This window comes from Lates calcarifer, unplaced genomic scaffold (assembly GCF_001640805.2).
Source record: "Lates calcarifer isolate ASB-BC8 unplaced genomic scaffold, TLL_Latcal_v3 _unitig_5086_quiver_549, whole genome shotgun sequence".
NCBI classification, from domain to species: Eukaryota; Metazoa; Chordata; class Actinopteri; family Centropomidae; genus Lates; species Lates calcarifer.
In genome coordinates, this window is record NW_026117286.1 from 206,845 (window position 1) to 229,365 (window position 22,521).

The following is a 22,521-nucleotide window of genomic DNA, read 5'->3' on the forward strand; positions in this document are numbered from 1 at the left end:
AACTAACGAGGCCTCAGAGCTCCACCCACTGGGGGCTCTGACAGGAAGTAGGTTTTTCAGCTGGACGAACATCAAAGAGAAAGTTTGTGTTTTTAATATTTAGCAGCTGATTAATTCATGTTTCTGTTTCTGAAGAAAAACTTTATTTAAAACAATGAAACAACAGGAACATCAGCTCCTCGTTAACTCTGATGCTCCACAGAGACTGAAGTCGCCGTGATCATGTCAGAGAGTTGTTACTTCCTGTCTCTCACTGAGATCTTTAATGACCTCGCTGTGTCCTCCTCTTCTTCTGTGGTGTTTTAACAGCAGTGACTGGAGAATCAGCTCAGATTCACGTGGCAGCAGACGAGGGAAACGTCGTCGTTACTTTTCGTACTTTACGTGTCCGAGCTGATCGATGTGATTGATCCTCGGGTTCTATCATCAGTGTCTTTGTTCTCTGATGACCTGAACGTTCGCTCTGATTGGTCGACTTCACCGAGGTCTCGCTCCATTGGTCACATTCGTCACAGTGACAGACGGAGCCGACCAATCAGATCACACCGTGCTGCTTCACACACACGCTGGTAATAATGTTTGTGTGTCAAAAAGGCGATGAAGCCAAAAGGTGACCCGACGTCCTGATTTACTTAACTGGGTCGCCATGGGAACGAGGTGTGTGTGTGTGTGTGTGTGTGTGTGTGTGTGTGTGTGTGTGATGGAGTGAAAACTGGGCTAAAACACAGCGGGTTAATGTCACGACACAATTCACACCTTCATCCATCACACACACACACACTCCGCTGCGTGTTGGTCGGAGTTAAACCTGACCTTTTTATAGTGATGGATTCAGTCCCAGTTTTTCCTCTGTGTGTGTGTGTGTGTGTGTGTGTGTGTGTGTGTGTGTGTGTGTGTGTGTGTGTGTGCGCGCTGACCAATCAGAGAGCAGCTCTGACTCTGAGGGGAACGAAAGAAAAAGTCAGGAGATGTTTGAAATCAGAGCAGAAACTCATTTGTTTTGTTATTTTTTACAGTGTTTCTTCATTTGTTCCTCTATGCACTGTAAAAAAAAAAAACAAACCTCAAACGTACCAGCAGGTATAATTATTACCAGTCCTACAGTTCAGGCACCAGTTAGATCCATATTCAGCACTGGTTTCACAAGCTGCCAGTTCAGAGTGGAAATCATTTCTACCAGTTTACCAGTTTACCAGTGTAGGTACCAGTTAGACCAGGAAATGTACAGGTTGAACAGGTACAGGTACCAGTAAAACCAGTAGAACCAGTAGAAAGAAAAGGTGAAGGAGACCAGTGACTGAATATTTAAGTTTCTTCTTCCGTTTCAGGTTCAAACATTTCCGACATTGTTCAGGTTCTGATCAAATCACAGAACTCTGCTGTGGAACCAGGTCACATGACTTGGACTTGAGTCCTGAATCTGCCGAGTCTGGATTTTGACCAGTGACAGAGAATCAACCAGCTGACCTTTGACCTTATGATGTCAGTGTAACGACTCGTTCAGGACTCAAGACAAAGACCGGGACTGAAATGTGTTCTGGTGTCAATAATCAATAATCGATAATAATCAGCTCCACTCTCGTCCTCCCGAACCTCAGAGACTTTAACGTTCAGGTTCTGTGTAGAACCAGGCTGCTGGGTTCCTGCTGAGGTGTTCATGTTCAGTAGTGATTTACTCAGTATTTACATCTTCAGACAAAAACAAATAATAATGTTAACGATAATTAAACTGTACACTTCATTGAAAGAATCAGCCAATCAGCTGTGAGCAGGAAAAACTCGTTATGATCCTCGTTAAGAACAACAACATCACATTAGAGATTAAAGGTTGAAGGTTAAATCTGAACAGCTGGATTTTCTTTTCACTCGTTAGCTCAAAACTCGTTAAGGAACAGACATCGTTAAGGACTCTAGCCGTGACCCTTTGACCACGCCCATCCTGGTGACATTGCACTGCACTGTAGTCGGGTGTGATGTCACTGATGAGGTCAGAGGTTCTCAGGTTGTGAGTCCTCAGGTGTTGAACTCATTAAAGCTCAGAGCTCGTTAAGGCCTGAATCCCAGTAAATGAACAGTAACAGAACCTCTCTTACTAAACCCAGTATTCCTGCAGGTAGTACCTGCACTACTACATCTATCAAAGTTTAAATACACGTTTATAAGAGAGTTCAGGTTTGACTCCGCCCCCTACAGGTGGGAACAATCAACACCTGTTTCAAGATGATTCCAGTTCAGGTTTAAAACCAGTTCAGGTCCAGCAGTGGGGGAGGAGAGGGAGGAGTCCTCTCAAGTTCCAAGGAGTTTCACCTGATGACATCACAGGTGGTCATGTGACAGGTAAATAATTCAGGTCGTTGACCTCAGTTCATTTTAATAACAATAACATTAATAGTAACAATAACAGTAGAAATCTTCAGCAGAAAAAGAGGTGGCTGATGGGAGTTTGAGTGTTTAGTTCCTGTTGTTTTTGATTCATTGTCTGTTTTTCTTTTTCAAAGGCTTCATCCCTCCATCAGTTCATCCCTCCATCAGTTCATCCATCCATCTCGTCTCAGAAGAGGAGTGGAGGTTTGGTGAACGCTCTGTTCTCTGTAGAAACAAACACAAACTTCATTCATTTGATTCATAAACAAACACCTCTCGCTCGCCCACAGGTATATCCTCTTTCTCTCTCTCTCTGAGGGGGAGGAGTTTGTTAGATGATGTTCAAACATACATACAACACGAACCCTCTGAGACCTTCCTGGTTTTACATACGTTTGTGTTTTATTAGCCCATAAAACAAAGTAAAACACAGATGTTGAATTTTTAGTTATTTTCTATAAACCATGAAACCTCTGACATTGTCTGCTTTGATAAATGAATCTTATTATCATGTCAGTGTGGAGGACACACACAGATTGTTGTTGTGTAAACAGTGTTTATATGTGTGTGTGTGTGTGTGTGTGTGTGTGTGTGTGTGTGTGAAGTGTTTAGTTCTGCTGTGCAGCCTGTGATTGTTTTCCTGATTCAATTTCACACTCGACACACACTTCACTGTTTAATGGTCTCTCTGTGGAGGATCAGTTTCTCTGCTTCAGAGAAACCTCAGCTCAGCCACACAACAAACAGAAAACCTGTTTCTAACATGAAGTTAGATGTTTTTTTTTACAGTGTATGATTGTCGGTGTTACCGTGAGCTGCAGAGTTTTCCTGCTGTTTGTTTTCCAGTTCACTCTCAGGAGTCACAGCGTCTGAAAAACAAACACGTTTTTTACTTTCTCCTTGAATTTCTACCTCTTCACCACATTTCAGAGCAAACACTGGATCTTTGTTCTACTCTGTCGGGTCGACCAAACGATTAATCATAACCAATCAGCAGATGGATCAGTCGTGAAAAGATGAGGAGAGGTGATGTGAGAGGAGGTGTAGTGTCACCTGTGAGGGAGTCGTGTTTGAGCGCTCTCTCCACCTGCTCTCTCCTCCTCGACTCAAAATCTAACGCCTCCTGCAGCTTCCTCTTCGCCTTCTTCTCCTTCTTCAGCCGCCTCTGGATCGACACTGAGGAAGAGGAAGAGGTCGTCATCAAACTGAGCTTTGTACATTAAGATTTTCATTCAGAGTAAACGATTATTACACATTACAACGTCCCTCCAAGGTCTTTTTACTGAAATGTCTTAATGAAAGATCCTGAACTAAACATCTAACTGTTATCTGTCTATCTATCTGTAACCCGTCTCACCTCTGGTCTGTAGTTTTACAGTGTAACCCGTCTCACCTCTGGTCTGCAGCTCGGAGCTCAGCTGTCTCTGGAGCACCTGTCGAGCATCTCTCTCTCTCTCCAGCTCCAGTTTTAACTCTTTCCTCTCCAGTTGATTCTGTTTGTCCTGAGAACGAGCACTCTCCACCGCCACCTTCAGGAGACCCTGAGGAGAGACACACACGTCCACATTATCGTCTCTGTTGGACGTTACTGTCTCTACGTTAGCTTTCTGTTTTACAGTGTCCTCATTATCGTCTCTACTCATCTCTCTGTTAGATTATTGTCAGTATATCATCTCTACATTACTGTCTGTGTTTTCATTTATACGTTATCCTGTCTGTTTAGATGTTTCTGTTACTGTCACTACATTATCTCCTGGACGTTAGCATCTCCACATTATCATCTCGACTCTTCTCATCTGACAATGTTACTTTCCTGTGTTACTGTTACTACATTATCCCCTGGACGTTAGCGGATCTCTACATGATCCTGTGCATTGTCTCTGCCATTTTGTCTCTACCTTACCTATTCTGTTATTCTAGTGAACTGTCAACACATTATCTTCTTGACGTTAGCATTTCTACTTGTTTACGTTATTGTGACATTATCTCTACATTACTTTTTTTGTCTCTAGGTTATCCCAGATGTTTAGATGTTTATATGCTACTGTCAATACATTATCTCCTCAATGTTAGCATCTCTACGTTATCCTCTTCTCGTTGTCTGTCATATTTTCTCTACTTTATCACCAACATTGCCATTTCTGCGTTATTTTCTCTGTTATCGTTAAGAACTACCTTATCTCTTTGACGTTAGTGTCTCCACATTACAGTCTCGACCCCTCTCATCTCTCAATGTCACATTTTTATGCTGCTTTCATCACATTATTTCCTCAACGTTAGCATGTCTACGTTATCCTCTGCATCGTCTCTGCTTTATTGTTACTTTCTTCATGTTATTGTTGTGAAATATCTCCTTGGTGTTAGTATCTCTTCTTTTATCATGTTTACCATCTTGTTTCTATGTTGCTCTCTCTATATTATCATCTCTACACTGTAACTCTTTCACCTGTATGTTGGTCAGCAGCGTCTCCATGGATGACAGACCCTCAGCCAATAGGAACGGGGTGAAGGCTGGGTTTGTGTGGTTGATTGACAGCGGCTGAGAGGCGAGTGGCAGTTTCTCATAGGTTGGTTTGAGGAGGGGGAGGGGCAACAGGCCGTCATCTTCAGGTAAAAACAAGGTAAAGACAGAAGACAAAAGCAAAACAGCCTGATGAATATTTAATGAGGTTTAGTAGAAGCTGGACAAAAGCTTCCTGTCTGAATAATTAATGAGCTCTCTCTGTGAGTGTTTGTGCTCCTGTATTTCTATCTTTGTGAGGACTGGGTCGTGTTGTGGAAACTAAAGACAGTTTGGAAGTTTAGATTAGAATCAGGTCGAGGTCAACAGAAGGACTGGTTTCTGTTATTCATGTCGGCTTTCTCTCCTTCAGTTCATCATATTAAACAAAATGTAAACAACATCAGAAAGAAATACTGAAGCTTTTATTTCCCCTTTCATTTTTTTACACACGTAAGAGTGAAGGAGTGAGGACACAAGGAAAGGAAGCAAGGAGGCATAAATAAGGAATATAAGAAGACAGAGAGTTCATAAATAAAGAATCAGAACAAACTAGAGTCAGTGTCAGTGAACGCCTCAGGACCTGATAATGTGGTACCATCTGCTGCGTCCTCACAAGCACACAAACACCAACACGCTGACACACTCACTCCTACCTTTGCCCTTCAACACCTTTTTAATGTTTTCAGCCACAACCTCACCTGTGCAGGTAAAAGACACACCCGTTAGGAACACGTCCACCTGTGTGTGTGTGTGTGTGTGTCTGTGTGTGTGTGTGTGTGCACTGACCCAGCTCTGGTGTGTGTGCAGGTGGAGGAGGTGATGATGATGATGAGGATGCTCTGGAAGGTGATTGGCTGGTTGGTTCAGGTGGGTGGAGCTCATCATCATCACTGGGGGAGGGGTAGGGGGAGGGGCTTCCCAGAGGAGACTCCTGAACACAGAGGTGAGTTAGCATTAGCACTGTTAGCATTAGCACCTTTGACTTTAGCATTATTAGCATCAGACATGTAAGCATTAGTAGATTTAACTTTTTTATTCACTCACATTATTAACCTCGTTAGCATTCTCAGTGTTAGTATTAGCAGTGAATGCTATCACCTTGCCCTTCTCTGTTTGGACCTGTGACACAGTGGCCATGTTTGCCAAACTGCTCAGCTGACTCATCTGGTTCATTGCCATGGCGACACTGGCAGGGGGCAGGCCCACAGGGAGGAGGGGGTGTGGCATGACCATAAAAGGAATGTCGGACAGACCTGAGGAGACGGGCCACAGATGGGGACAGTGTGAAGTGCTGCGGTGCTACGATGCTAAGCTAACAATGATCAGGTGTTCACTCAGAGGAGAGCTGTGACTCACGGTTGGCCAATAGAGAGCTGTGTTGCTGCAGAGAGTTGAGGTGGAGAGACGCAGAACCAGCAGGAGGCACTACAACAGAGGAAGGAGGAGAGAGGAGACGCTGCTCCTTCTCCCAGGATCCTTCACTTCCTCCTACAGGAGAGGAGACAAGGTGAGGAGGATACCTGTCTGATGATGTCATATGATGATGTCGTATCTCAGTCGTACCTGTGTCATCGTTCTCAGACTCAGCTCCGTTGTGGTGTCGCTGCTGATCACTGTTTCCATGGAAACCTATCATCATCCTCATCTTCTGCAGCTTCAGAGCCTCAGCCATCGCTGCCGCCGTCAGACCTGCAGAGGTCAGAGGTCAAAGGTCAAAGGTTGTCCAGAGGGGGGTGCTACACGACAAATCATGGAGTCTAAGGTCAGTGTTACACTTTCCCCGTGTGTGAGTGCGCGAGGATCTGTAAATTTATTTATCGCCAGGTGTACGAAAGGAGCAGCTGCCTCAAACACGTAAACTCGCAAATTAGATAATCATGAAAACGTGTTATTTGAATTTTGGTTGCAACTGCACTGAAATCTGTGATATTGTTAGAGTTGTGCTAACGTGCATAAATTTGTGGTACATACAATACCCATATTTGCGATATATGCTCTATTTGCAAGAGAATTTTATCCATACATAAATCTGTGATACGTTGATGTTTATCCATATGAACTAGCAATATACACAATTAAGTGATATACACTCTTCATGCTAACAAATGCACATAAATTTGCAACACATGAACGATGTATATTTGTGATATATACACTCATCGAGTTGTAATTATATTCACACATAAATCTACAATATGTTTATCTATGTAAACTGGCAATATACACAATTTATTTGATATACTCTGCCTGCGTTGAAATACGTTGTTTTCGTATTTAAAAGTCAGCATGTCCTGTCATCGCCCCCTACAGGCTGCGGAGCTCACTGGAGTTCTAACAAACAAAATGTTCCTGATGATTTATCTGATGTTAATCTGAGCTGTAAAATGTAAAGTTTGAGCTGAAGGTGGCGCCAGAGGGAAAATCAGGACATTTAATCTGAATTAAATCAGCTTGCAGTTTATTTCATGTCTGTAGAGAGGTGGAGATCAGGGAGGTGATGATGGAGGTAAATTCTCCAAATGTTTTTAGAAGTTGGTGATTGATCAATAATTAATAACTCTGGCAGCCGGGGAGTCTCCAGTGACTGTCGGTGTCTCTCGACCACCTCTCTCTCCCTGCAGCCACTTGGCCCAATTAATTGCCTCCTCTAATTAATTCAATTAGAATTAACAAGGGATTCCTGCTAACAAACGGACAGCGACCCCCCCGGCTCGTTAAACACCTCCTGATGAACGAAAACACAAAGAAAGTTTTTCTCTTTTTGTTCTCAGTTTCCCTGCAGCAGATTCTGCTTTGATTCTTTTCATATTTCAGCTTCTGAAACTGGAACATTTAATGTCAGGAGACTTGGAAACAGACTTCAGATCAGTTCACAGGTTTCATCTCTGAAGGTGTCCAGAGGAGTCCAGGGTGTGGTTAGCTTAGCTTAGCATAAAGACTGGAGGCAGGTGGTTGGCATTAAAACTGCACATTTTTAATCATTTAAAACCCTTCTTGACATTGTTTATAATTCTGTTTTAGAGAAGCTGCTGATGTTCGTATGCTCTCCTTGAGTTCCTGTTACATAAATCTGAAATTTACAATCTACACTCTCACTTTGTTTTGGTTTCATACATAAATCTGAGCATGGGTTTCATACTTGTCTCATCCTGAAAAATAAGGAAACCCTCAAACTCCAGTAGGAGTAAAGAAACACTCTGATATCACAGCTGATCCTCTCTGGAGGAGGTTTTTTCTGTTCATTGGTTCAGATGCTGAGTCTGATTCTTCTGATCGGGAAATCCCTGATACACGGAGCTGAGATTCACTGATATCTGATCTATAATTAATTGTGTTTTAAACCAGGACTCACAAACAGTTAAAGACAGAAGTGATCGTCAGTGATCAGATGTTCATCTCTACCTGACATCTGCTGCTCACATCAACCTCTGTCTTTAAATTAATGATCAGTGTGTTTGTTTTATTCAGTGAGGAAGTCGTGTTGGACGACAGAATGACATCACTTTACTTATAAAATATATGAATTTCTCAAAATACAGAGTCTATTACAGAAAGCTCTCAGGTGCTGAAAGGCTCAAACAGGAAATGCAACACTGATCGTAACACACACACACACACACACACAGAGTAAATAAACATGTCAGTTTGATAAATTTGTCTTGTTTTCAGTCTAAATTGTCTCCACTGTCACTGAGAACAGGCCGTTTCCTGTCTGATCATCAGGGAATAAAAACACTTTTATTTACATTTTTACAGAAACACATTTATCATCTGAATAAATCCACAGTCGTCATGTTTTGTGTGTTTTGTGTGAAGACGCTTCGAAGCTTTGACCTGAAGACGACGCTGCAGAGAGTTGGTGATAAAACCATCAGTCATCGTCTCAGCTCCGTCTGCTGCACCATTCGTTTTCATTTCGCTGATTTCTGTCTGAATTAGAGCTGCAGTCGTTTAACCATCAGTCAAACATCAGTTTCATCCACAGACTCACGGTGACGACAAACATGCAGCTTGAACTAAGACCTGAGAATTAAACCTGCTCAGACGTAAAGAGCAGTAGATTTCAGCTGATTGTAAAGATGTGTTTCCATCGACCAGCAACATGTTTTTCAGACGTCTTAATCTGGACTTCATCTCTTTTAATGAAACCAAACCACTTCCATATGATCGACGTGCTGTGACCTTTGTTGTCGACAGTTTCCTGTTCAGAGGATGATGTCAGTTCTTCACTCTTCGGTTCCACTCACATTTCTGATTTGTCCACAGCTTCTTTACCTCCAGTCAGTCAGGAACTGGGTGTGAAGCTGCTGCCTGATTGGTTGTTGTCATGATAATGCTGATGTGTGATTGGTTGTTAGAATAAAATGTCCTGAGGTTATCGTCTTAATCGACATATGCTTTCTCATGATCCCAGATTAAGATTGTTTTATCACCCAGTCCTAGTTGGGTGTCGTCTGCGTAGCAGTCATATGAGAAGTCGTGCAAATAGATCTGAGCACATGGTGCATGTTTGCAAAGACAAGGAGCCCCAGGACTGATCCTTGGGGTACACTGGTGTGGACGGGACGGGATAAGGACGTTGAAGCAGTATTCACTGTACTCTGTATTTTTATAGATGGAATGACTGATGAAATTACCTCCATCAGTGAAATCAGATTATATAAATAAACATTAAAAGTCTTTTGGAGTCAAACATATTTATTTAGTTTGATGAATGATCTGAACGATGAGCAGAGTCTGCAGGACGTCCTGACGTCTGAGCATCAGACAGTAACAGACTGTGTTCACAGCAGAATGAGGTTTTGTTCTCAGACTCCACCACAGGACAACGAGACTTTATCCTCAGTTTATACTCAACCTTTACATTTTAATTAACTGTGTGTGTGTGTGTGTGTGTGTGTGTGTGTGTGTAGAGTTAATAATTTTCTTGTTCGTTTGATCTCTGCGTCTCTGACCTCGGTCAAGAAATGTGGCAGTTTCAGTATTTTTAATAAAAACCAGTGTGTGTGTTGCAGTGTGTGTGTTGTGTTTTCATTAAGCTGTCAGATCTGTCAGGGAGGTGACGGAGGTGAAGGGTTGGTATGTGGTTCCTCCTCTCTCTGACCACTGGAGCGTCTCTGCTCGTGAGACATTAAAGACTCTGTTCTCTGTTTCAAAAACCTGGTCTTCAGGACTCTGCAGGTCTACAGACTCTGCTGGATTTAACAGTCCAACACCACCTCATCATGAGGCCTGAATCTGAATCATCTGGGACCTGAGTGTAGGGATGGGGATTGAGACCCGGTTCTGTACTGACCTGGATCCAAATTTCTCAAAATTCAAAAGCCAAAAAGCTCTGAGCTCATGGATGCTGCTGTGGAGACTAACAGAGACGAGGATCAGTCCTGCGGGCAGCGTCACACCGACTGTCCGACAGTGATCACGTCCTCGTTGTCACTTCATGTGACAGGAATTGGTTCCTGACCCAGCAGTCACTTCTGTAACATGGAGGAAAAGTCGGACACAGACCAGAAGACTGTACCACTTCATGCTGTGTTCCAGTTCTTCTGTAAAGTCTGAATTTGTGAGTTCCCAGAAGTTTGAACCTGAACGCCTCCTAAAGTCAGATTTCCAACAAAAATCAAAGATGGCTGCTGCTCATGTCAATAGTAGAGAAAATATTTTCTGCTGCTTGTCTCCTCCTCTGAGGTTTTCTTCAGGTTCTGATTCTCTGACACAGAAACAACAACAGAGTCTTTCCTGTGAGCGGCCATGTTTTTCTGACTCAGTTCAAACACCATGAACGTCTTCTACCAGAACAGCCACGTCAGAGTGACTGTGATGTCACTGTGTCTCTGAAGCTTCAACAACAACAACAACAATCATCATCGACTGACAAACACACGATCGTCTTAACCAGATTATCTTTTTGAAGAGGAGGTGAAATCCTGTCGCCCAGAGCAACACACACACACACTCTCTCTCTGTCTCTCTCTCTCTCTCTCTCTCACACACACACACACACACACACACACACACTGAGTGCTTCGGGTGAGACTCCAATCTGTCAGTCACTTTGACATCTGCTAATTAAGCATGCTAATTATAGCTCCAGTCTCTCACACACACACTCAGTGTACAGTAACAGTCTGAAGCTTCAGCTCACACACTGACTGTGTCTGACCTCAAAGTTCAGGTCCACATCCACAGTGAATGTAAAGACGGTTTGTTTCTGCTCAGACATCATTTCACTGCGCACCATACTGATTTCCTGTACGGAGCGGACCAAGGGTCACAATCACAGCGAGCGTGAAACTTAGGAATTAGCATTAACTTGTTATTAAATCATTAACTTTGACATCAGTAGTAAACGTATTGATTATTGATCAGTAACCAGGTTGGTCGTTGTCTGATCTGCCTGTCAGACTGAACTCTGGGTAAAACTCATCTACCTCTGTCAGAGTTTAACTCCGAAACATCTGACAGTCTTCAAACGCATCACGAGACTTCAGGTTATAAACTCTGGTTCTGGGTGCGTTTGTTTCACTCACCTGTCTGCGACAGCAGGGTGGGGCTTAGCAGGCCATGTGGGAGGAGTCTGGAGCCGTCAGTCATCGTGGCCACGCCCAGCGTCCTCTTCGGAGGTCGACCCGGCCGAGAGCTGAGAGAGAGAGGGAACAAGTAAACCTGACCGCCTTAACTCACAGGTTCCACCTTAAATAAAAGGGTCGGACGCTGATCAATAATCAATGAGTTCAGATTAATCTGATGTTTTCACTTCATGAATGAATCTGTTTGATCTCTCTCTCTCCTGAAGGCCTCGATCGTCCCCGGGGAAGAATTTAACAGACACACCAACGCTCAGATTCACAGAGAAACGGTCGCACCACTGAAGGCATCACCTCATCCATTTCATGTGTTTAATTCTTTTAGTAAGAGTATTTATTCTGTGATACTGAGAACTCAGTGAAAAGCTTTAAACTTTAAATTAATTTATTCACCATTATTTACACTTCAACGTAAATGTAGTTAAAGTTAAGCTAAGATGCTAATTTTCATCAAATGACTGAGATGAAAGAAAATAAAGTTAAAGAGAAACAAAGTAGAAACTTTCAGCTTGTGAAAAATAATTATACATATAATTAATTAATTATATAATAATGATTAAATAAATATATTTATTTCATTTATAGTCAGTTACCATGGTTACCTCCTAACCACTAATGTCTTTAATGCGTGTCTTATTTTATCATTATTGTTGTTGTTGTTGTTGTTGTTATCAGTTGTTTCACAGTGATAAAGTAAATCCTGTAAAGTAATCAGATTACTCCTGTGACTGACCACATGGCTGGTTGTTGCCATGGTTACAGCACCTGTGGAAACCTGCTGCCTCAGCTGTTTATGGACACACACACACACACACACACACACACACAGTGACAGTCCTGGGGGGGACACAGGTCAGGGTTTGATTGACAGGTCTGAGACGACCCGCCCACACACACTAAATTAAATTCCTCAGGACAGAATGTGTGTGTGTGTGTGTGTGTGTGTGTGACTTTTATGTAACACACACACACACACACACACACACACACACACACACACACATTCAGGTGAACAACATGACACCAGTTCAAACTGTGTGTTCACTGATGTGCAGTGTGTTGTTGTGTGTTACAGCGACGTCAGTGATCATCAGTACAGTCTGATCATGTGACCTGAGGAGAGACGACGAGTAAACTCAGCTGTTTTTAACAGTTCACCCCGTATGACGTCACGTCGTCCGATCTGTGCATGCTGTTGTGTGTGGTGTCGTCGTAAAGCTCTCCGTCTCCTGCACAATATTCTCACATCTACACGTCGTCATGTTAAAATACAGAGGGGGGTTATGTCTAAACACAGAATCCCATTGGCTGCATCAATTTCTGACGACGTGATTCGCTCAGACGGGTCATGTGACACCCTCTGACAGCCAGACATTTATAACCTGTAGATAAAAACAATATAAACCTTTAAAGGTGAAGAACTAATCCTTCAGTCTGATTCAGGACGGTTTATTCCTAAAAACTGCATTTTTATGGCTGTGGACAGTATTTTCTGATTTATGCATCTGCTAAACATAAAACCTCCACTGTTTGTTTGTTTGTTTGTTTTTGTTTGTTTTGTTTTCTGTGCGTAGGCAGGTCTGATTTGATCACTGACAGCTGAGGTATTTTTTAACAACCAAGATGGCCGCCGACCTTCCTTAGGTCACACACACACACACACACACAGACATTACACACCATACATATAAATTGCGTGAACGTCTGGTTGCCCTCAACAACATCTGATTTACAGCTGAGTGTGTGTGTGTCTATATATCTATCTCTGTGGGGACATTTACTCTGACCCTGTGTTTGAGGGACCAGGATCAGGTCTGGAGTCAGGTCCGGGATCAGGTCTATGGTCAGGTCTGGGATCAGGTCTGGGGTCAGGTCTGGGATCAGGTCTGGGGTCAGGTCTGGGGTCAGGTCTGGGATCAGGTCTGGGGTCAGGTCTGGGGTCAGGTTTTGGACTGATGGTCTGCTCTCTGTGATGATATGTGATGTTATAATATCATGTTGTTCTGGATACACTGATGTTGCGTTTACTGACAGTCTGAGTTACAGTAAACTACAGTTTTACTCACATTATCTAACTTTCTGTTTAACTGTCACATTACATCACAGTCGAATGTTACGTTACCTCGTATTGATTATTTTATGTGATGATTCGTTATAATGTTTCTATACGATATGTTAACATTGCGATATTTTTGATTTGAACATTTCAGATTATGATATATTACGATATGTAACAATGTGTTATATTACAATATGTTATAATCTTTTAGATTATGTTACATTGCGTTCTGTTACGTTACCATGTGTGACATCACACTGTAACACATTATGTAAGGTATTATTACACAAGATTACAGGTAGTCACATTACCTGTTGTAACGTTCCATTAGTTAATATTGTCAGGTTATTTGTGTTTCAGGAAACTCACTGCAGCTAAAACTACATGTGTTCAATTAACAACATACAACACATGAATGTCTCACACACACACACACAGAACACACAACACACACACACACACACACACACACACACACACACACACACACTCTGCAGTTACCAGCATCAGTTTAATAAGAATCAGGAGATTAAAGCTGATTAACACAAACAGCCTGCAACACATTTAAACTCTGATTTCCTCACTGTCAGTCCTGATTTAACACCTGTCACACACACACACTCACACACACACACACACACACACACACTCACACACACTCTCAGCCTCTTTGTTAAATCCTTAATTAGTCGAGGCTCATTTACATAATTTGATCATAAGAGAAAAAAACATTTTGATCCACATTCAGCTGTAATCTACTTTAATGTGATTAAACACACACACACACACACACACACACACACACACCTGGAGGCAACACAAACAGTAATTTCAACTGACAGAGTGTGTGTGTGTGTGTGTGTGTGTGTATTAACAGTTACAGTAGAGCAGAGCATCATGTGACTCTGCTCCAGCCAATCAGAAGCTCCACCCCGATCAATATCCTGATTGATCTGTGTTATCTGTCAGGTGAGTCTCCTGATGAACAGGTGTCCAAACACACTCAGACTGACAGGTGACAGGTGTGTGACAGGGGGCGGAGCTTCCTGCTGCAGGTGAGTCTGAAACCAACAGGAGACTGACTCTGTGTGTGTGTGTGTGTGTGTGTGTGTGTGTTTGTGTATGTGTGTGGCCTCAGGCGTTGCTACTGGCAACATGTTTGTCCATATGGTGAAAACACACACACACACAGTGCTCTTTCGACCAATCACAGTCAGAGTTTAATTATTAATAATTTTTCATGTTTCCAGCCTCAGGTCTCTGAAACACGTTCTACTGTGTTCTACTGTGTTCTACTGTGTTCTGTTCTGCTGCAGACTCATTTATAAACATGGTTAAAAAAAAAGAAAAATTGTTTTATTAAACTATAAAACTGATTTGTTAATTAATTGATGAACATGATTTAAAAACTGTTTAATTTAAATATTTTTGTGACAGTAAACTGAGGATCTTTGTTAAAAACCAACAACATTTTGTCGTCTTTGTGCCTCCGTACACTCGATGTTAAACATCAGTTTGATTTAAACTGTGAATGTGTTTTTAATAAAGTCCAGTTTAATGTTCTGATCCAGTAACACCTGGTCTCTGACCTCTGGACTCAGGTCCTGGTCTCTGGACTCTGGTCCTGGTCCTGTGTTAATAACTCAGCAGTAGTTACTGTGGTAACCTGTGAGTCGAGGTCCAGTTTCTCTGTGTTGTATAATAATCGGAACATTCAGCTGCAGGTTCAACAGATTTAACGTCGTCAGGTTAAAAGTGAGTTCCGACCTGAAGGAAACGACTGATCTCATCTTTATCTGTTCAGGTCTTTAACCTTCATCTTCTGGAGGAATGAAATGATAGAAATCTTCTCCTCCTGTCGTCTGAATAACTGGACGATGATTCTTCTCTCAGTCGAATCAGAGATCAGATTTAAATGAACAGAATTTATTTTCACTGCAGACAATAGAAACACAAGAAAGCTCAAAGCTCTTTTTCTACTGTGCTCGATTTTTCCTGAAGATTCAGTCACAGATTTATTTGATCAATCAACTGATCATTACACAAATCAATCAGCTTTATTAAACGATCAGTTTATTGATCAGGAGCTGGACTGATCAACACATCATTATTGTTTATTATTAATGAATCAGTTTTAATTAAACATCAGCTTCAAGTAAAATATGATTTTAAATGTTTTATCTCAGATTTTTCTGATCAAACGATCGGTGGATTATTGATCATAAATTAATAACTGATTCATTAATGATGAAAATCTCATTTAATCAAACACTGTTCACATGACAACCACACACATTTAGATTATTATATTATATGTTAGTATATTATATATTGTTATATTCATATATTATTATTTTTATATTATTTAACCTTAATGTTTCTAATTTCCACTTTAACTCTTTAACGTTTTATTTTCAGTTCATAATTTGAATGTTTCACTTCTTTAATTTATTTCACTTCCTGTTTAATTGTCGTTGTATTTGAACAGTCTCATTATTGATCACCTGATTGATTATGTGCTGAGCTGATCCACGGTCAGTTTACACCTGAACAAACTGATCCAGATCATTTAGATATTATTGATGTGATCAGTTGTGTTTTTCATAAATCCTCAGAGTGTGTTCAGCTGTTAAATCTGTTTCCTGGTGTTTTAATAAAGTTCTGTTGAACTCACCTGGCGTTGGTGCAGTCCCGGTACAGGGTCTCGAAGTCGGCTCTGGTGATGAGCTTGCAGCGGTTCACTCCGGGCTGGATGGCGCCGAGTCCCCGCAGCACGCGGACCTGCTCCACGGTGCAGACCACCGGGCTGATGTCGAGCCTCTTCAGCTTGGTGTAGACGGTGTGCAGCCCCCCCACCAGGTGCTTCAGGAACAGCTCGAACACCTGCGGCAAGCAGATCAGCTCCGCGCCGTTCACCGTGAACGACGCCACCTTCACCCCGTGCACCTCCACCATCTTACACTCGGTGTGAGGAGGAGGTGGAGGAGATGGAGGAGGAGGGGGGGGAGCACCGCCGCCGCTCGTCCCGTTCACACTGACCGGGACTCTGAAAGCTCCGGAGAGGCGAGCAGCGGGGAGCCGCGGGGAACCGGCCGGGTTCGGAGCGCTGAAAGGCGGATCCGAGTGGAAGAGAGGGTCGGTGGGCGGGCTGGAGGTCCCCGCCATGATGAGGAGTGAGTTTATCTTTCTTTTCTCTTCTTCGGTTCTCATGTGTCCGTCCGTCTCTCTCTGTTCCCGCCACTCTGACTGAGCATCCTCCGCTCTCTCTCTCATCACCCCGCTCTGTCTCTAACTCTCTCTACCGCTCTCTCTCTCTCCGCGCTCCACCTGCCTCTCTCTCTCTCCCTCTCTCTCTCAGCCAATCACAGAGGGGGAACAAACACGGACAGGCCTCCCATTGGCTGAGAGGGCGGGGACAGGTGAGTGATTGACAGGTGAGTTCTAACAGTGTTTCTCCTGTCTGTCTTACCTGTCCTCTCCTGTCTGTCTTACCTGTCCTCACCTGGAATCAGGTGAGTTTTTCCATTAAACAGTTTCACTGAGAGAAACAAGAAAAACAAAATGAAATTTGAATCTTAAAGAAACGTGGAGGACTCAGAGTCGCAGTGTGGACGTTAAATCACTTCCTGTTTGACCTTTACACCCTCACACTTGCACACCTGTCTCTCCACCTGTTTTACAGTCATCTCATTAAAGCACAAACTCTTCAGACCTGACGTGAACAGACTCCCATTCAAAACTCACTGCAAGTGCCTGAATTTTAGAGACAGTAGAACACATCAGTAAAAACTGTTACTACTTTATTACCGAGTTTCACTTCTATTGATGAAATTATATTTGATTAAAATTCACCTTTTTATTCATATATCAATAATTTTAGATGAATTCTGTGATTGGTTTACAGACGTTTTTTTGATTATTTGTTTCCTGGTTTTGTATCAGCTGCTGACTGGACTGGTTCATCTCTGTTCTCTGGTGTCAGCTGTTTCCCAGTAAAGATAATATATTCACGTAATTTTAATCTCAGTGTAGGGAGGAGGAAACTCCACCTCATACATCAGATGAGTTTCAAATTAAAAGCATCAAATTAACCTTTACAGAGCGGAGCAGATTAAATGTCAGAGAAAACACCTGAATACATCACATCCACATGATCCATGTACCTGCAGGTACAGGCCATCGGTCTCCACAGCAACAGGGACAGAATCACATGACATCATCGACACAGGTGAAAATAAATAAATCCTGAACAGATTCTGAGCCATAGACAAAATTCTGAACCTGGTCCAGGTCCTGGTTCTGATGCTGATCCTGAATCTGATCTTGGTCCTGGTCCTGAATCTGATTCTTATCCTGTTCCTGATCTTGATCCTGACACAAATCTTGATCCTCATCCTGATCCAGATATTGATCCTGATACTGATCATATGTCAGCCTAACCCTGGTCCGGTCCAGATCCAGATCCTCCTGTGTTTGTCATTAATCCTGTTCACTCGTGTATTTCATCACATTATTCATCTGTATTTTCACATTCAAACCAAACTCCACTCAGTGTTTTCTCTGTTGAAGGTTTCTCTCTGTCCCCGGTCTCTCGTGGTCTCTGGAGGTTTCTCTTGGGTTTGTAAACGAGCCTTAAACGCTCTGGCAGCAGATCACAGCCGTCCTATCAGCACACGGCCCTCGTTAACACCTCACGCTAACGAGCTACAAAAGGCTGTTTAATGTCAGGAACAGAAGAGACGCCAGGAAATATTTAACAGAAGAACTCTTTCTTTTTCTTTTCATCGCTGTTCAAACGTTTTCAGCAGCAGACCGACCGGCTGCAGACTCACGCCAGTTACAGGCAGGATGTAATCAGATTACTGACAAACTGACTACTTCTGTAGCTGCTCAGAGAAGCTGGTTTAGTTTCAGTCAGTTTCAGGTTTCATCTCAGGTTTATACTCATGTATGGAAGACCAAGAACGACAAAACATTTTCAGCACGAACATAAAGCTGAACAAAAATAAATGACACAATCAATTACACCTGCAATCAAACAGAAGATATTCCAGCTTCTCAGACCTGTTTCCTCGTTGACTCTTTTTGTGTTAACAGAACACGATGTCTCAACAGTGTAAAAACAAAATGGCGTCAGTCTCTGTCAACACATCCTCCAGCTGAGATCAAGGTCAAAGTCTCAGAGGAACAAAACCTGAGTTTCTGGGGCTTGTTTTTTTTCTGCTCAGTAACATTTGTTGTTTGATATGACAACAGGACGTCACCATTCAGACCAGATTCTTCAACTTTCAATTTCATTTAAAATAAAAAAAAAACTTACACTAATCAACTGATCCCAAACAGCAGGAGAAATTAAACCTGCAGACAGAGTCAATGCTCAGGTCTCAGGAGGTTTCTGGCTTTTACATTTTAGATTTTTAAGTTTTTAAATTGTGGTTTTAAGTGTTTTAAGTTTAGTGTTCAGTGTCAGTGAGTGTGGACCAGCGTTCAGGCTACACGCCACAAATTAACTAGTACTCTGATTTAAGTTACTTTTCAAAGTTACGTTACTGAACGCTGATGTGGACAAATCCAGATGATCTGATCTGACCTGGTGTTTCCACCTGGTGTTTTTAATAAAGAGACTGGTGTTCAGAGGTCAGAGGTCACAGGTCAGACTGATCTGATCTCCCTGTGTTAACATGAGTTAGTCCTGATCAGGTGTGAACGGTGTCTGAGAGTCGTTCCTCTGTCTTTCCTCCTGTGGCGTTTTAACCTCGTCAGCAGCTCTGTGGACGCTCATGTCCGCCGGCCTCCATCTTGGATGGACGGTGATGAAATGTGTTTTTAACCATCTGCTCGTTTTAAGATGAAGAGACAAGAAACAAGAGGAAACAGTCTGTGAGTCTGGCTGCACATCACTCTGTGTGTGTGTGTGTGTGTGTGTGTGTGTGTGTGTGTGTGTGTGTGTGGAGGACTTGGCAGAGTCAGAAAGCACCACAGAAGAAGAGGAAGTTTTTGTTGCCAGAGCTGCAGCACAGCGTCAGTGATCAGACAGTGATCAATCATCTGATCAATCATCAGTCTGATTCATACTGATACACTGACTGTGTACAGGCACATTCACAGTAAACCTCAGTTTAATGGAAAGTTGGTCACTGGATTAAAAACACGTTAATCAGTGAGTTTTGAATCAGTCCGAGAATCTAATGTTGCTTCTCAACAGATGCTGCAGGACTGATCCTGTAACCAGGATGTAAGTTAGCATGTTAGCATGTTAGCACTTCCTGTTCCCTTGGATTGGATTCAGGCTTCAAACATCAGAACAGTGGTGTTCATCTGTGAAGATTATCTGATCAACTAAACCTGAAGGATGCAGAAACTTTAGCTGCTCTGTTTATTTTCTGTGGAGGAACCAGGCTGAAGCTGACTTCAGGCTGAACAGAAACACATCGTCACTGCAGGATGTGATAAGCAGTTAAACAGATGACCACTGCAGGTCAAAGGTTGTGGTGTTTGATCAACAACATGAAACTAAATCAGAAACATCAGACCGTCTGTGTTATTACGACCCACCGTTATGTCTTTATGTTCAGCGACACCTAGTGGCCGTGGTGATTATGAGACGTATAAAGTCAGTGTCAGGAGGAGGTCGGGTCAAACAAACACACAGAGAGAGCTGGGGTCACTTCCTGTTTGAACCTGATGGTTTTTGTTTTTTCTTCCACAAGAAATTTCAGCCGAAACCAGGAACTTCTCCTGAACCTGACCAAACACAGATTGTGCTGACGATTGTTTCCATGAGACCGAAGCTCCGCTAACACCAAGCAGGTCGCTCAGGTTGGAGGACCTGTTGTTCAAACCTTCACCTGTCCGACCTGAGGCTGTTTGATCCACCTGTTCTCAGGTGAAGTCTGAACGTTCTTCTTTGTTTTTTATTCTCACTAAACTCAGTTTTAAAATTTCAGTAGGAAAAAGGAAAGACCAACACCCCCACCTCCTGTCCTCCTCCCTGGAAACCCCCTAACCCTCGACACACAACACATAGACACACATGCTGTGAAATACACAATGAACCACACACACACAGGAAGACACACATTAGTCTCATTTGAGCTGAAAACCTGCGTCGTATCTCCGGTGGCAGTTTCAAGGTTTTTCCTCTTCAACCTTCAACACACTGAAAAAAACACCATTGTGTTTCTGATACAATAAGATTAAAGGAAATAACTTCAGAGTGTGGACAGCGTTACATTGCACTGTGAGCGGCTGCTGCTCGTGTTGGATCTGATTTTAAACACACTGCCAGTTTGTTCACTCAGTAAATGAACCAGCTTTAATATTGTTCTGCTCCAAGCCTTTCCATCAACTGTCTCTTCTTCTATGAAGCTACAACAAAATAAAATAAAGAAACAAATAAAATTTGGCATCAAAAACAAAACCTGAACTGAAAATAAAACACTGGCATCAAAGAATTCCAGTTTTACAATCTTACTTTTTAATTTTATTTGGATATTTTTTGCATTATGATGTTTTTCAGTGTCGATCTGCAGATGTTTTTGTCTACTCTGTTTTAACGTCCTGTGGTTTGTTCTGGACTAAAGAGTTGAAAGTTCCCATCAGTCCCATGATGAACAGAGCTGGAGAGTATATATATATATATATATATATATATATATATATATATATACATTTTTCCCTGTTAGCATAGCAGCTAGCTTGCTAAGCAGGTCTAGCTAACAGAGTGTGACTGATTCATCTGTGATGAGCTGCTGCTGATGGATCATTAACATCACTGTATATCACATGCTTGTGTTTTCTTTACTGCGATCATCGCTCCCACTACAGCTCCCACTGCAACTCCTACTGCGCCTCCCACACCACCTCCCACCGGACCTCCTGCAAGTCCAACAACTGCTCCAAAAGCTCCAAAGGCAGAAGCAGCCTCTATCATTTGCAATATGAATAAGTTCACTAGCTCTGCCCCTCTTCTGGCCTCTGCAGGTTTCAGGTCTGGATTTTCTCTCTGAAGTCGTTCCATCTCTTCTCTTATGGCTCTCTCAGCCTCTTGGAACATTTCATTGGTGTAGCAGCTTCCTCCATTTCTCTGAACCATTGAGTTGATCTTGTCCAGCAGCTCACGGACTTGAGAAGGATCATCATCCTCATTGTTGAACACATGGTGTCCTCCACCACACTGACTGATGAAGCCACGGAGATCTTATTTTTACTAATTAATGTTTCTATGGAGACTTTTTTCTTCTCCAGGTTGTCCCCATGTGTGAACAGCACCATGGTGTAACCTGCTGCCTTTTCTCCAAACACCTTCTGAATGATTTTCACTGTTTCTCGTTCTTCTCTTGTGAATCTGCCGGCCTGGATCACGATCAGGAACACATGAGGACCAGGAGCAGCTAATGAGATGCATCTAGCGATCTCTTTCTTCAGCTCCTCTTCAGTTTTCCTGGTGTCAAACAGACCTGGAGTATCAATAAGAGCCAGAGTCTGACCCTCAAACTCTCCTGTTTCCTTCTGACACTCTGCTGTCACTGAGGAAGACAACATTTCAGATTTAAAAACCTTTTTCTTTAAGATGGTGTTTCCTGATGAACTTTTCCCAGATCCAGTTTTCCCAACAAGAACCATCCTGAGGTCTGGATCCCCCAGCTCTGTTGGAGAAAACACAAACTCATTACTGATGTTGATAAAGAACAAACTCTCAACACCGACAGAAACCAAAGCAGAGAGTCAGCAGAGACAGCAGCAGTGTATTCTGTAAATTACTGTAGAGTTGTTAAGTGGTTGTGTTCTTTTCTACAGTTGTTTTGCCATTCGGAGCATGATGAGCATGTGTATGCTTCAACCTTCACTCAACTGAGTCTGACTTTCACTCTGTCCCTGTCAGCCGTGCTTTTATTTTGTTGTCAGTTACAGTTTCCTGTTTCCTGAACCAAAGACAGATCTGATGTAAAACTGAAGCTGGGAGTTACAGGTTGAGGCTGTATGGGGTTATTACTGTAACCTGGTGA

General features: G+C 42.5%; 1 protein-coding gene and 1 pseudogene across 3 annotated transcripts; both read right to left on the bottom strand.

Annotated features, from left to right (window-relative positions):
* Window positions 1–862: 862 nt before the first annotated feature.
* LOC108873618 (dachshund homolog 2) lies at window positions 863–16,805 on the bottom strand. Of its 3 annotated transcripts, XM_051068619.1 has the most exons (12): window positions 16,188–16,805; window positions 11,398–11,507; window positions 6,431–6,556; window positions 6,224–6,355; window positions 5,912–6,120; window positions 5,654–5,798; window positions 5,521–5,565; window positions 4,811–4,968; window positions 3,758–3,905; window positions 3,418–3,540; window positions 3,174–3,233; window positions 863–2,589 (listed from the first exon to the last, which is right to left on the bottom strand). In XM_051068619.1, exons 1-12 carry the CDS (start codon window positions 16,784–16,786, stop codon window positions 2,552–2,554), a joined length of 1,893 nt encoding a protein of 630 aa, XP_050924576.1. In that variant the 5' UTR covers window positions 16,787–16,805; the 3' UTR covers window positions 863–2,551. The 3 variants fall into 3 exon arrangements, with proteins under 3 accessions (XP_050924576.1, XP_050924575.1, XP_050924574.1); XM_051068618.1 differs by having other exon boundaries at window positions 5,966–6,120; window positions 6,224–6,556; XM_051068617.1 differs by having other exon boundaries at window positions 6,224–6,556.
* A 4,106-nt stretch (window positions 16,806–20,911) lies between these two features.
* Window positions 20,912–22,155, bottom strand: LOC108873630 (GTPase IMAP family member 9-like; annotated as a pseudogene).
* Between the last annotated feature and the right edge of the window lie 366 nt (window positions 22,156–22,521).

Excerpts from the sequence above, each read along its gene's own strand:
- LOC108873618 (XM_051068617.1), bottom strand. The coding sequence starts at position 16,786 with ATGAGAGAGAGAGCGGAGGATGCTCAGTCAGAGTGGCGGGAACAGAGA. Across the intron at positions 6,121-6,223 it reads CAGCTCTCTATTGGCCAACC|GTCTGTCCGACATTCCTTTT; the intron begins GTGAGTCACAGC and ends CCGTCTCCTCAG. Across the intron at positions 2,590-3,173 it reads GGAAAACTCTGCAGCTCACG|AGAACAGAGCGTTCACCAAA; the intron begins GTAACACCGACA and ends TTGTTTCTACAG.